Here is a 14,957-nt window from a genome sequence, read left to right as displayed (position 1 = left end):
TCTTGACTATATGGAGTTAATGTTCTTCCTTGCTGTGCCAGTTTGTGGCTCCATTTCTTGAAAGTTCCCCAGCAGTTTAATTATAAATATCCTCTTCAAAGTTTCACCACTGGCTTATTTTCATAGCCTAACAACCCCCTGAAATACACTCTTCATTTTCACATATAAACAAGGAGCTTAAAGATAGTCTTTCTCCTGCTGCAGAGGTGGTGAACAGCTGAGTGGCTGTGCAAGAGTCAGCGTGGGTTCAGCCAGGTTAAACAAACTTATCCTGGTTCTGCTCATGCTGCACATAGACTGACTTCACACCTCCCCAGCTCAGATTTGATCCTGCCTAGCAGGGGTATAACCACGTTCACAGAGCATGGAGACTGAGCAAACAGCCCTGGGTGACTCTGCACAGAGATCAACTCAAATGTCTGTGCTCATGGGATACACAATGCCTAAGGATGCTTGAGAGCTGACCGTGCTTAAGGATGTGTAACAACAACAACATCAACAACAAAGCTCACAGTTTTCTGGTACTGGCAGTTCAAAACAGATCATTACTGACATCTGAATACACCACTCTGTGCCAGTGACTCTCTGCCTCACCATTCCACTTTTAAAAGAGAGTCACAATTGAACTGACAGTACATTTTACATGATCTCCCAGCTATAAGAATATGACCATTCTGGAACACAGCTTCACATCCTATGACAACAGAACTGCCTACACATTGCTCTAGGCAGACATACTGGAAAGGTTTCCTAGAAAGAAGTCTGTCAGGCTAGGTGTGCTTCTCAGAATTTTTTTGGCTTACCTCCTGGATGTGTTGCTCCAAATGACTGATCAATTTGTTCTATGGTTGGAGCAATTGCCTGAGAGTTAAAATGGACACCACTGAAAAAGAAAACAAAATTAATCTGCCTGAAGGAAACCAAACAGATGCTACAAACATTTACTAATGGCAATACCACATTTAAATTTTAAGTCTCCAAGACTGAAGAGTAAACCGGTAATTTAACTGAGTGCTATGTTCAAGAAAGAATGATTATGCACATTACTTTATAACAGCTATTTTTGATTTTTAAAAAGAATAATTGAAAAAATGAATTCAGGATTTTAAAAAAAAGGAATAAAACCAGCCACTCTAACCAAGAGTAAATCATGGGAGGTCTTAAATCACTTACCAATATTTTAACTTCACCTTAGTCAAGTCATAAACTTCAATCACCTGAAACACAGGAAACAGAAACATTGCCATAGTTCAGACATTTGCAAATCATTAGAGGCAAATCCTTGTCAAACGGCAAGAGTAGCTAGTGCTGTTTCCTCCCCTTCTTATAGAACTCTGTCAAGATAAACCTCAGTGTCAAAGATCAAACTTCAAAAACTGACTCAGCAACTGCACATCTGAAATAAGGACTGAACAACTCTGGGTTCAGGAGAGAACCCCCATATCCCATGTACATCAGCAGGAAGAAATATTTTCACTGACACATCAGTATTTTGATTTCTACAAAGTTTACTCTTAAATTCAAAGAAAAGCAATAGCAAGGATTAGCTAATTAGGGAATCCTCTGATGAATGTCAAACAATGGGCCATTCCTTGGGTTGCTCCTATTACCCTGAAGAATGCCTGTGCAAGGCACCAAGTTCTAACACTGACTGCACTGCTGTAACTTCCCAGCTCTTCTAAAGTAAAAGATGAACACAGCAAGACTTAGTAATGGTATTCAATTTCAATTATACATAAGGTATCTTGCAACCTCGCCAAGCATTAGAGAGGACAATCAGAAGAGCAGGCCACAAAGAATCAGGGCAAGCCATCATACCCAGTTCTGATAGTTACTAAATCTTGTAGACCTTACTGAATATTCCAAGGAGCCTTCCTCTCTGCAGAAAATATTAGATACGGATCCTTTGTTCTGAATACATCACTGCAAACATGCATCTGTGACTGATGTCATATGATTTTTATGACTGTCACTGGATTTTGAGGCTACACTGGGCTTTAAGCAGATGATTTTTGGCAAGTAGCCATGGACAAATGCAAGCTTCTTCCACCCTACATACATGTTCCAGTGTCAGCAGAAAAAGAAAATACGTACAGCTCACAACCACTCTAAAGAAAAGGTAAAACACAATTTTGTTTTGTAAAATCCTCCAACAAATCATTGGCAAATTCAGACAGGACTCACTCTTCAGTGAGAGAATAAACCAGAACTTCCCAGGGAGCTTGCTACCAAGTGTGGCTTTAAAGCCTAAAAATATCACCAGCTGAGAAGGAAGTCTTGGTTTTGGGAGATGCCCAGCAAATAACCCTAAATAAAACAACTTGCAATGTTTAAACCACTACCTCTATATATATATTTAGAAAAAAAAAGTCAACATTTAATTGCATTTCAGAATATAAGCAACAAGTAGGGCACAACAAACTAAAATTTGGCAGAACCAACATAAGAGAACAAATACATTTTTCTTCTTAATGAAATACACTTGGAATTATGCTTCTTGGAAAAACCTGGTTATCTAGTATTTTAAATCAAGTGCAGCTGACATGTCCAGATTTCCTTCACTGTTAAAGCCTATTAAAAAACAAAGGCTACTTTCATGAAAAGCTAGGACTGATTTTTTTTTTTAGTGATCTTGCACATCTTTTCCCTCCACAAAATTTTTTCTGAAAATAGAGAGGACCAGCCCTGCCCCAGATCTTGTTTTGCAGCCACTACTGAAGTGCACTGGGCACCCTCCTGAAGTTCTACTGAACAAACTGCACAGCAGAAGACAAAAGGATGAGCTGAACAACCAGGAGCAGTGCACAAGGAATTGCAGTGGCACAAATGTGGTTCCCCCCAAGAGAAACACCCTGACAGCAGCCAACAGGCACCAGTTTGCCAACAGTCCTGTTCCCATGATTCAGATCAACTCAGGTCAACATTTCTTTTTACCAACATCAGAGGAATGAACAAGTGCAACTTAGCAAAAATTAATGGCAAAGGATCTCGTAAGTCATGAGAGTCATAATGAAGAATAGGCCAGAGCACTAGAAAAAAATTTATTTTCTAAATCACAGCAGCTACACTGACAAAAGGATCAGTGTGATTCTATGTGCAGAGAACATAAACTGAGAAGACCAAGGACTGTTCAGTGATGGGTTTACTACACAGTCAGAAGACAGTTGCCCTAAATGAGGAACAGCTGATGTTTCCTAATATTCCCTGTTTTGATAATTACTACTAAGACTTATAAAAATGTTCATATGTGTATTACCAGCAATAACAGACCAATGCTGTGAAACCCAACTCTTTCTCCACCTCAGAGGGAGCACACATGAGAGACCTTGATGCTAAAATTCCTTCCAGAACCTGGTCCTGGATCTACCAATTCACATTAGCAACACCTCCTGCAATGCTTTGGCTACTGAAGGCAAGTCTTTCCCCCTTCTTCCCGAAAAAAGGGAGGAAACTTCTTAGGAATATTGCTGAGTTTATTCCTGCACCAGCTTCCTTAGAATTGTCAAGACTTTCCATATTAGTAGCCTGTACTTCAATCTCTTTCACAGCCAAATTTACTAGCAAGTGTGTTTTAAAAAAACAACACACTAAGACAAGAAAGCCCGCCTGATTTTTCCAGTTTTGCGCTGCTGAGCAACACTGAAAACACAGAGTCACACCATCTTAAAAACAGGCATTACTTACTTTACAGCTACAGTATCCTTTAACAAGTCCTGTTGCTCACTTCTGAACTGATCCCATCGAATTTCTTCTAGAAAGCTTTCTGAACACTTTTACAAGTATAAGTTTTCATAGCACTGTATGCATTTACACAGCTTGACTATTCATATTTCAAACAAAAAGAAGTGTCACTAGACCACTGAACCACAACATAGCAGAAGAGATTGTTTTTCCTGTATTTTTTTATTTTTGAAACAAACCTAGAAACACACACCAGAAGAGTTTGGGGGTTCTATTTTTTCTTTTAAACTAGTTTTTAAACACATTATGGAGAAAGGTGAGAAAAGCTCTTGCTTAGTTCTTAGCACGCTGGGTGTGACAAAATCAGACCCTCAGAAACTGGAGGTGAAGAGACAAGGTATACACTACTTACAGCACCTCAAAAACACTGCAGGATTGCAACATTTCCCAAAGAAGTCAGTAAGGAAGCCATGGACTAGAAATGATTATGCCAGTTTTGAGTTCAGTCTCCTTCAGAATTACATACAGTTGGAAAGATTTCATACAGCTGACAAAGAATTTTCAAGATACTCTCTTAAAAATTGTAAATGCACATACACAGTCTGAATAAATAAATTCAAAAACATGTCAAAACCAAGAATACCATTATTACAGAATGACTTCATGAACAGAAACTACCATAAGGCAATTACAAACAGAAATCTGGGAAAAGAAGTCTTCAGTTGTCCCACAGCTGAGCTCAATTTGAACTGAAAATTTTCCTCAAAATGTGTATTTTTATAATTAATATTAAAAAATTTTAGAAAAATACAAGCATACCATGGTGTTACAGGCTATTCTTAGAGAAATAAGTACTTCCAACAACTAATCTGGGTTGCTATTCAACAATTTCATATGTATGAAGTACACAAAGAGCTTAAGTTTCAGCTGATAGCACATGCTACTCTCCTACAGTAATTTTAGGGATAAAGCAATGGCTGAACTCTGGAGACTGATATTTTTCTTCTGGTTTTATTTTAGATGTGAGTAAAGGGCAGAGGGCTCCACCTACCACTCTTCCAAACCCTGGAAGTATGGATGTGAGCACCATATTCCAGACTTAACTAAACGATAAGCATTCAATTTTTTTAGTATCACATTTAACTCCACACTTCCGCTCTCAAGTGTTATGCAACACAGCAGTTAGAGCAGTTCACTCTCACCCAATTAGCCAATCAACACCTAAACACTTCTGTCACAGTGAAATTTACACCCACCAGGTGAGAACCAGTGACAACTGTTCAGCACAGCTGGTCTGGCTGAAAGGATCACCCTGAATAACTAAGAAGTTACACACAGATATTTTAAAGGCTTCAGTTAAGAGGTTTTCAAAATTTTGTACTCATGTAGTCATACTTCTACAGTCCCACAGCTGCCCATTTTGTATGAATAAAAAATACCACTTCCATTACAAGATACCTTGCAAGGATAAATGCCACGGGAAGGTAGTGACCAGCCTGCCTTTTATTTTGCATCTTAACTACACTAAGCATCCTTGAGAGATGGAGATCAACTCCTGGTCACCTAAAAGCATAAAAGCAGAATTGAAGACATCAATTGCAGGAACCAAAACTCATCCAGAACAAACTGAAATCAGTGCAGGAGGCAGCTGCTCACAAGATGCATGGACGTGGCTTTCTGGGGGAATCACACACTCACAGCCACAAAAGTACTCTGCAAAGCTAACTTAAATGAAAACTATGAATAGGAGGAAGTTCAACTCCATAAATAAAATGGCAGCCCACATAAAGGAACAACCTGGGCATAAAACAACACTGTCTGGTTTCCATTAATGATGATCTGATTTCAAATCCGAGGCCTAGCTCTAGTAAGGGCCTCGTGCAGCTCCTGTGCACCTTGAGACAAGATGGGCAAGCGAGACCACACTGCACCATCACACTCCTGTGGCACTTGTACAGTCCCCAGAACAAAGGTAAGGTGTCTTACTTCCATAAACAAAGATTTAAATCCCACAGAAGAACTGCAGTTCAAAATCACAAGAGAGCACTTTATGTAAGACTAATTAAATGTCTAAATGAGCCACATACTTATGCTCCGTTAAGTGTCAATACATCCCAGGGTTTTGGTTTGCAATGTCTGTTTGCAAGAGGGATGTTTTATTACCTTAAGTCTCTGATTGAAAGCATCAAACAGCAGTTTGATTCCATCCTGAGTCAGGTTAAGGATGAGGTCATGGCTAAGAGGTGACTGTAAAACAAAAAAAAGCTGTTAGGCTTTTAATTTCAAGACTTCTTTGTAAAGATAGGTATCACTGTAAAAGTATAAATTGGTTACTTTGGAAAAACAAAAGTGTCTCAGAAAACAATCCTTTGTTCAATTAATAAGCATAACTAAAATATGTTTGGCCAAACCTCTCAACCCCTTCAGTTTCCTTATGAAAAAAACCAGAAGTGCCTGTGTAATATCTGTGCCCTGCAAGAACTCCTACAAGGGTACTTTGTCCATTACTGTAAGTGGGGGAAAGAACAAAAAAACAAAACCAAAAAACTCGAAACAATGTAACTCCCAATCCCATTAAAAACAAACAAACCAACCAGAAACCAACAAAACCCCACCCTGAAAATTAACACTCCCAGTTTAGCATCAGAGACATCATCTAGGGACAGCCTCTGTTGCATTCTTGGTGCACAAAAATACCAAGTCTCACATCAGAACCAGGCATGTGCTTGACAAAAAGATGGCTTTCCACTTCAAAACTCAAACTGTCACAGTCTTTTTCAGGCCTCAAAAGGAAGGCTTCAGACTCTTATGTTGTGAATTTAGGTTTCCTTAGTTACTGTGAATCATAACAACTAAAGGCTTAATTTGCAGTCTGCTGGAGTCAATAGGAGACATTCCACTGGCTTTCCTGGTGTCTGCATAGGCTCTGCGCCCTCTCAGTCTGCTGGGTCACTGGGGAAGCTGCTCTCTGCTCAACCAGTGCAATTCACACAGACACAGCCACTTGGCCCCAGTTCAGCTTTTTGATCATGTACCATCTAAAGCACATTTGCTTCAAAATGCTCTATCCCCCACAGCTGTCTCCTCAGAGGAGAAAAAAGGTTGAATGGCAGGCAGGCAGCAAGATTCATGGCCTAGAACTGCACCAGGCAGTTTCCTAGCAAAAGACAGAATAGGGATGGACAACTGGGGCAAAAAAAGGCTTCTGAAGTGGGCAGCCACACCATACAAGCCCTTTCATGAGTTAAGCATAAGCCACCTTACTTTGCTCTACTGGGAGAAGCTCTGGGGTTTGACTGTCAGAAGTCCAATTCTCATCCTCAATTTTCTCACATCAGCACTGTCTTCTAGCCTTGACACTTTCTGAGCATTTTCACGTGCATGTCCCACCCCTTCCCAAACCATATACTGAAGTAATCAGATCCTAGACTTCACAACACTAGGTGAAAACAAGCCATGGGGCTTTCCATTCTCTGTGATGCAGATTTCCTGTTCCTCTGGATCACTGCAGTAGCTTTTCCTGAAGCTGGTTCAGTTTGAGCTCATCTTTCCTGAACACCAGTGATCTAGTGGGTAAACTGTCTCCTAAATGAAACTTTCACAACATTTCACACAGTGGCATCAATACCTCACTCTTGCTGACAAATTTTATGGTTCTGTATAGAACTGAAGCAGCACTGCAACAGAACTATAAGCTTGAGATAAAAAGATCTAATGTTGATCCTGACAGTCTTTTTCTAATCCCTTATAAATCTCATTTAGAAAGGCTACAGACAGAGCAAAAAAAACTTGTAATCTTGCATTCAAACACACCAGCAGAGCTGTTCTGCTATGGGATATGCTCTGCATTTCACTGGTTTCTAAACAAAGTTTTCATGAGGTTATTCCAAAATTAATGAGAGCATTACAAGTACTTTTGAGTGGGCAGAAAAAAAACCCCAAACATCTGAGGAAAAGCCTGATAATTAGTACAGCAAATAACTTCTGGTTTATGCTAGCTTATTTTCTAATACATGGAAAGATTCAAGGGCACAAATTTAGTTCATGTGACTTTTAATACACAAAATAGAACCTCAAGTATGAAAGATGATGCCAAGAAGCAACAGGAGAGTTCTTCCTGAAGGAAGCACCACAGATGTGCAGTTATATTGCTAATCTACATAAAGATGCAGGAAAAACTGTTATCACTGAACAATCCCATCAACCAAAATCCAGAGGAAGAAGCTTAGGAAAACAAAGGCAATTAGTATCCCACTTAAACTGACCAAAAAGGAGTTAAAATTCTTTTATTCACAGAAAAGGATTCATCAAGCTTTTTTTGGCACAGTTTAGGCATCCCATTTATGTCAAGTTAAAGAGAGCACCGTGGGCAGATCTAATTGCATTTAATTGCCATATAAATTTTTGAAAGGAAATACTCACTGCTGGAGTTCCAGGATCAGAAATTCAGTGCTTTAGACGCAACAGCTTTAAATAACATTTGATCACTGTGCTCAAAGGCATTCTTTTACAAGGCAAAGAGGAAAAACATGAAGGCTGTTCAGGTACAGTTTAGCTAGATAGAAGTTGTGCATGGCAAAGTAAATTCTAAAGCTTTGAATCTTCTAAGAGCTGAGTTCTTTGTGCTCAGCTGCTAATGAAATGCATGGCACTCTGCATGAGGGTGAGGACAGAGCCAGACAGTCAACTGCAGGCCCTGAGCGGTGTGTGAAAAAGAATATCAGGCACTGAATTGCAATAATATACAGAAAAAAAATATAACCAGTAGAACTATTCCAGAAAGTTGAGAACTACTATTTTGTTACACTATGCAGATGCTAAAACATCTTTATATTTATTACATTTTGGGAAAACAAAAAACCCAAACCACTAAACTTGTCTTTGGCAGACAGAAGTTCAGTGTACACAGTCAAGAACAATGTAACTTCCCAAAAGGTGTAAGAAACCACCTCTGCTTGCTAGCACTGAACCATTAATCAATCCTTCCATAATTCTACAATCTGACTGGAACAGGAATCTCATCATTTATCTAAACAACCCTAGAAATAATTCAAATGCACTGTGGTGCACTAAAAACCTCCAAAGAATACAAAAACAAGGAATCTGTTCACTGCCAGACGGATGCTCCCATGCATTAATCACAAGGAGCCAGATTTGCAATTCAGTCATCATAAAACCCATAAATCCACATAAAGTGAAACAAAAAAAAGGATAATTCATTTAATAACATGAAATATGTATCCAGCACTGAACACCAGAGTCAAGGTTGTTCTTAGCCATTCAGTATTCACTGCAAATGCACAAGGCCTGAATCCTTGTTTTGATACAAACTGACATTGTACAGACTATGCCTTTTTCCTGAAGGAGAGAGCTGTAATTTGCAACATATGAATATCATCCTCTTATTAACATGCATTGCACATAAAACATCTGGAAAGTCACAATCCTCCTTCGTCCTACCTCCCCTTACATTTCCATCAGAATAACACATTTTACTTGATCTAGCAGAAGGGTTTTGCTTCTAGTCCCCTTCTTGATGGAAGTCAAACATCAGGAACATAATGCTGCTTTATGAAGAATTATTAAAACATCTACAGCTGGTTTAAATCACTGCATCTACTTTCTGCAGACAATATTGCAGATGCAGAGAAAAGGTATGGAAGGTTTTTCACGGGATTCATCACCACTGGACCAAACACAAAAGCAGAAAGTAATGAGTGATTCAGTTCTTTAAACTGCAGCAACACTTCAAAATTATGAAGTAAATAGACTAGAATTAAATTGTCCAGCTAATTACATAACATTTCACTTCTTAAAGGAAAAACTATGCCACTCCTCCACTGCATATACAAAACTGACAGCTGTTAAATCACTGCACTGCTGTGCTGAGGATTATTACATCTGACATGAAATTTATAAAAGCTACATCTCTGATGTGGTGGCAATAATTTGGTGTAATTCAATTTCAAATAGCCCTGCAATTCATACAATACGTACATTAGCACAAAGCATGTCTTAATTCACCATGAGGTGCACTTCCTGCCCAGCCAATGCACTACTCACCTGCTCACTGTAGAGAACCTGGACGTTTTTGATAATGCGACAGTGTTTCTGAAGAATTGCTACAGCCTGAGCCAACGGCATTCCTGGAAATAAAAACAGGTGCATTTCTTCAGTGCAGAGAGCAGCTAACGGAGATTTTTAACAGCAAGGTTACACATGAGGTAACCAAACCACCATCAGGAAACACTGAGTTACAACAGAAAGGTATGTGGTCAACAAACAAGCCGACTTAACTCATGGTATCAGCACAGACCTGGTGTTTGGAAACAGAACAGTCATTGTTTGTCTACCAGTTGTTAGGCATAGACGAAAAAAGTATCTCTAGACACAAAATTAAACAGCAAAGTTCAGGCAGAAAAAGCAAAGAGCTTGCCAGAGCCTGGGCACAAAATTTTCTGCTTTTTGGGGTCTACAATCCAATAACTGATAACACAGCCCATATCAAACTCCACTAGAGCTGGCTAGAGCACTCCTCTACACATTCAATAGGCTCCTGAAATACTTTTTATGGCACACACTTTTATTAACCTTGATAAAGTACTGGGTATCCATACCAGACAGATACAAATAATAACACAGAGCAATGATTCTCCTTAGACCTAACAGGCCACATTAACTGCTGATATGGCTGTATTTATGTCAAGGAAGAAATTTTATCTTCTCAGTTTACAGACAAGATATACATACTAAAAAATTTGGTTCAATTGAGGCAACACACTTACAGCCATTCAGCCTCTCATACAATTTCAAGGGCTTTTTTTTTCTTTCCTCAATGTATATCTTATCTTTACAACTATAAATTTTTGAAAGCAGAATGGAACAGCTGATTCTGCAGAAAAAATAGCACCCACACCATCCCATCATTTATCACACTAAAAACCTTCGTTGCCTTTCCAAGTGAAATGTGATCACATTCCTGGATTCAAAGCACGCATTTACAAAGCAGGGTTATGAGCTCATAATTGTGAAGTTTTATTTTCATACTAATTGCTGCAAGTCAATTTAGATCAGTTATCTGACACTTTATTTCCATTCCTTGCCCTGTCCTTTTCTATTTCTAGTTTTTAAATGTTAAGAAAGTTGCCTTGATTAGGGAAAATTTACCTCTACACTTTTAATATATTCAAAACTTTTACTTACTAGCTACACCTCTCAAACTCAGACAGTATGTCATGTTTCAAAGCACCTTTTAGACATTATCTACAGTATCAAAGTGAGAAAACTCTCTCCCTTTCCATTTATAACTATTTATAACATACACATCTAGCTCACCATGGGTACTGCTTTAAAGTAATACTACCATAACACTAAAAAAACACCCCAAAAACATCATTCTCTTTGTCGTGTCCATATAGTGCAGCTTTGCTGAAATGATGAAATTAAGTTTTGGTGAAACAGATGTACAGATTAGAACTACAATGATTCAATTTGCAAATACCATATACAAGTGTCTGCAAAACTGGTTTTCACCTCATCCCACAATCTTGGGGACAATTTGGTTTGCAGCTAGAAATTATACATCAGTAGATGATATTAAGTCAAAAAGAAGAATTATTATTTTAATAACAGTAATGAAATTAAAATGCAGAGCCACATAATAAAGCAGCACTGTTTCCTATTATCTAGGAAGTAGCAGTTGCCTTGTAGTCCAGGCAGCTGAGTTTGAAGATGACAGTTATTATGTATTAATATTTTCAAAATGGAACAGAAACATAAATGGCAGCAAGGAGCTATGATCAAAGACGCTGCTGTAAAAATTCCACATTTCTTAACCTAGTAAAAGGTATGAATCCAGAAAAAGAAGTAAGGTTGACTGAAGAGTATAAAACCCATGTCGTCAGTCAGCATTCATAAAAGACTTGCAGAGCTAAGACCATGAGCTCATTTAAAAAATAAACCAGTGGCACAGGCTGAAGCCCAGCCAGCACAGCTGACAGGGTCCATACTGACGGTGCCAGCAGCCCGTGAGGATTCAGTAAAAAAGCACCCGGTTCAAGTAGTGCAGAAACACCAAGTTCAGGCTGTAGTTCGATGCAAACTGATGCAATCTCGAGCTGGTAAGTGTGCAAACAGATGGCTCATGTGACTCTCTTACTCACAGCTTTCTCAGGCTGCAAGCAAATGGACATGGACTGACTTGGTCCAGTTTTCAGCAACTGAGAATCAAGCAGATTTGGCCATGCAGCTGCTTAGCAAAGCTACAGCGAGCAACTCAAATTCTCCAAGAACAGTTTACAGGACACAAAATGTGTTGAACAGCCAGTATCCTCCCTCTGCCTCCATTTGCAGAAAGTCAAAGGAGGAATAAAAAAATTGATTCTTTTTCTTCAGTCTTCTCACACACAACATCCCCTTTTTCCTCAACATTCGTCAGCCTTTGCAGTCAAAGAGGAAAACAAAGAATTCTTTTTCCTTTGCTCATCAGTCAGGGGGAATGGGGAAGCAAACATGGTTTCCAGCACATCAGACAGTCAACCAAACTGAGCCATGGCAGTAATGCCCACAAAGACCAGTGCTAGGGCTCTTCTATCACAGATCTTTCCCTTTTCTAAATGCTGGATTGATACAAGCGGCACAAGACAGTTAGTTCTCTCACATACACTGGTCAGGAACATCATGGCTTGAAGCATCAGCCTATGCTAAGACTGTGTGTCTTGAAGGGATGAGGGTAGAGCAGTGAATAAAGATTAAGAGAAAAATACAAGAAAATCTAAGATGAATCATAACGCATTAAATAAAGATAAGTGAAACTCAGTAGGCAAAGAAAGTATAAAGTGCCAGAGAAATGCAAGTATGCCTTAGAAATTATACATCTCAAGCACTAACAATACAGCTATAGGCACTACAGAACAAGTATTTAATTGTTCTCCTTTAAAACAGCAGGAATGTAGCTCAAGAGGTGCAGTGGCACAGGTATCTAAACTCAGTCTCGGTTAAATTTTTTTTGCTCTAGTCACACAGTGAGTCAACACTGGAGCCAGAAACAGAATCCAAAAAGTCATGTACAAAATTTTCCTGGCATTTCCCCTCAGTCATCTCCATTGTGGGCACAGTACTGGAAGCCAGAGTCAGCAGCAGTTCAGGAATACTGCCATTAGTTCTGCTAAGAGCAGAGCTAAACAAATAATGAGTAGAACACTGCTGGCAGCGAGAGTCCCATTTACACCAGCACTACCAGCCCCGCTGCCACGAACACAGCTGAACCAGCTTTGTCAGCAGGGACAATCTTCACACAACATCGCTGGTGCAGGACAAAGTTAAGTATCCTAATACCTAGTCAGCCTCTCTGCACCAGCAGGTCATGCTAATTATATATTAGACACATCACATGGTGGCTATGTTTACTCCAAGAAATACAGCTGAGTTTCCTCCCTCTCACATCTATGCGTGTGTGTGCGTGCACATAGACAGAGACACTAAAATTTTAACCATGAGACTGCATTAACAGGCTTTCCTTGGGAAAAGGAAAAACATTTTCTCTTTCCTTTTTTTGTTTTGATAAGGAGAATGGAGGGAAGCCAGTTCTCTGTATTTATGAAGACTGTCAGGATATGCAGCTGGAGATTGATTTTCCCCAGGTAACACAGCACTAAAGGATGGCAGAAGGTCACACAAAGCCGAGAGCACAGAACATTTAGGGTACAAGGATTTCACCAAGATTTCAAACGGTTGGACCTGAGGTGCTATAATTAGCCTCCAAAAGCCATTTAGCCTTGTCTGTAACCACCAAGTTGTACTTGACTGAAGTCACAGCAGCATAAACAGCCCTTTGTGTTTGATTGGTTTCATATTAATTACTCCACAGCACAGCACCACTCCTTTGGTCCAACCCTAGTTCAGGGCAACTGTGTAACAGTGTCTTCAAGAAACTGTCTGTCCCCTCTGTTCCCTTTAAGGAACAGTCTGTCTTGTCACAGGTGACAAGAGCAGCAGCCCAAGTGTAACTCAAGTTCAGGCAGACACAGCTGACACACAGTGCCTTGTTTACATTTGCCCAACTCCTATGACCATTAACTTTACACAGAGCTACAGCAATGATGGGATAGGGAGATAAAGAGTCCAACACTGATATGTCACACAGCCACTCAGAAAAGGTGACACCTACGGTATTTTCTGAAAGTTTTAAGGACTACCAATATCTGCTTGAAAATACAGGTCACCCAAAGAATCCACACCATCTCATTTCAACTGCACATTTAAGTGTCCTGCTGGAGCACCAGCCAAATTTGCATCAGCTGGGGGAAAGTTCTCGCTCATCACAGTAAGCAGAGCAATAACTGGTAGGGAAGGACTACTCAGTGAGATGAAAAATACAAATGATTAGGGGGAAAAACACTTGTTATCTAACCCTGAGAAGGTATCTCCAAAGTTAACTTTCTCCACTATTTCACAGCCCAACAGCAACAAAAAGAACTTGTGAAACTCGATTCATGTTTATGAAGGGTTTGTACAGAAAAGCACAGCATTTATAGTAAGTATCAGTGCATAGCTGAAGCTGCCAATATCACCTGACACACATTCAGGTGACAATCACCACATTCATGCTTCCTCTTTTAGGAGTTATTTAAAAGAATGACTAGTCTTAGGTGGCAAGACAAAAGAAAGCAAACGAGCACATGAAAGCACACAAGCAGATAAAGCACAAGCTAGCATGCAAAAGCTAAAGATGAAACTATAAACTACAAAGGAATCCTTAAAGCTCGTACTTTAGTATTTTTAGCGACAGAGAAGGGTGAGCTTTGGCTCTCGCTCCCTTTCTCTCTCCAACTCCCCGAAAGCGCTGGGAGAATCCTTATGGACGCCGGATGCCGAGAGGACCCGCATCGCCCCACTCACGCACAGGGCCGGGGGGAAGGAACACACCTACCTAAGGTGAACTCCCATTGCTCGTTCCCCAGAGACCGCTCGGGCACCACCTCCAGATCTAGCATTGGCTCAGGTAGCGCGGAGGCCGCGGGCTCGCACGGCGGGTCACCGGGTCGCTGCGCCGGACCCCTGCGGGAGGGACGCGGAGGGAAGCGGGAGGGAAGCTCGCAGCCCGAGCCCGGCCCCGCCACCGCCCCCTGAGGGGACTCGCCGCCCCCAGCCCCCGGGGGCAGCGCCGGGTCACAGCGGGGCCCTCGCACCGGGCTGCGAAGGGGGAGGCGCGGGCTCCGCCGCTACAGCAACCAACCGGCCGCCCCTCCCCGCCCCGCGGCCCCGCCGCCCGCGCC

General features: G+C 40.6%; 1 protein-coding gene across 2 annotated transcripts in view; it reads right to left on the bottom strand.

Moving 5' to 3' along the window:
• The window catches only part of PHAF1 (phagosome assembly factor 1), a 37,861-nt gene that overhangs the window by 22,354 nt on the left and 550 nt on the right, over positions 1-14,957 (bottom strand). The window contains exons 1-5 of one of the 2 annotated variants that reach the window (XR_006015907.1): positions 14,612-14,904; positions 9,745-9,827; positions 5,845-5,928; positions 1,174-1,217; positions 804-883 (exon numbers count right to left, since the gene is read on the bottom strand). Coding sequence is in view for 1 of the 2 variants with exons in the window: in XM_042027424.1 (XP_041883358.1) it covers positions 804-883; positions 1,174-1,217; positions 5,845-5,928; positions 9,745-9,827; positions 14,612-14,675 (355 nt within the window). In the remaining variant the exon portion in view is untranslated. Of the gene's footprint in view, positions 1-803; positions 884-1,173; positions 1,218-5,844; positions 5,929-9,744; positions 9,828-14,611; positions 14,905-14,957 lie in introns of those variants that run through there. The other variant, XM_042027424.1, reaches the window with a different exon arrangement.

Source organism: Corvus kubaryi, unplaced genomic scaffold, assembly GCF_017639235.1.
Source record: "Corvus kubaryi isolate FWS band 111438036 unplaced genomic scaffold, C.kubaryi_AGA036_p1.0 37300, whole genome shotgun sequence".
In the NCBI taxonomy this organism is placed as follows: Eukaryota; Metazoa; Chordata; class Aves; order Passeriformes; family Corvidae; genus Corvus; species Corvus kubaryi.
Note: the sequence above shows the minus strand (reverse complement) of the source record. Positions and strands in the feature narration are given on the sequence as shown.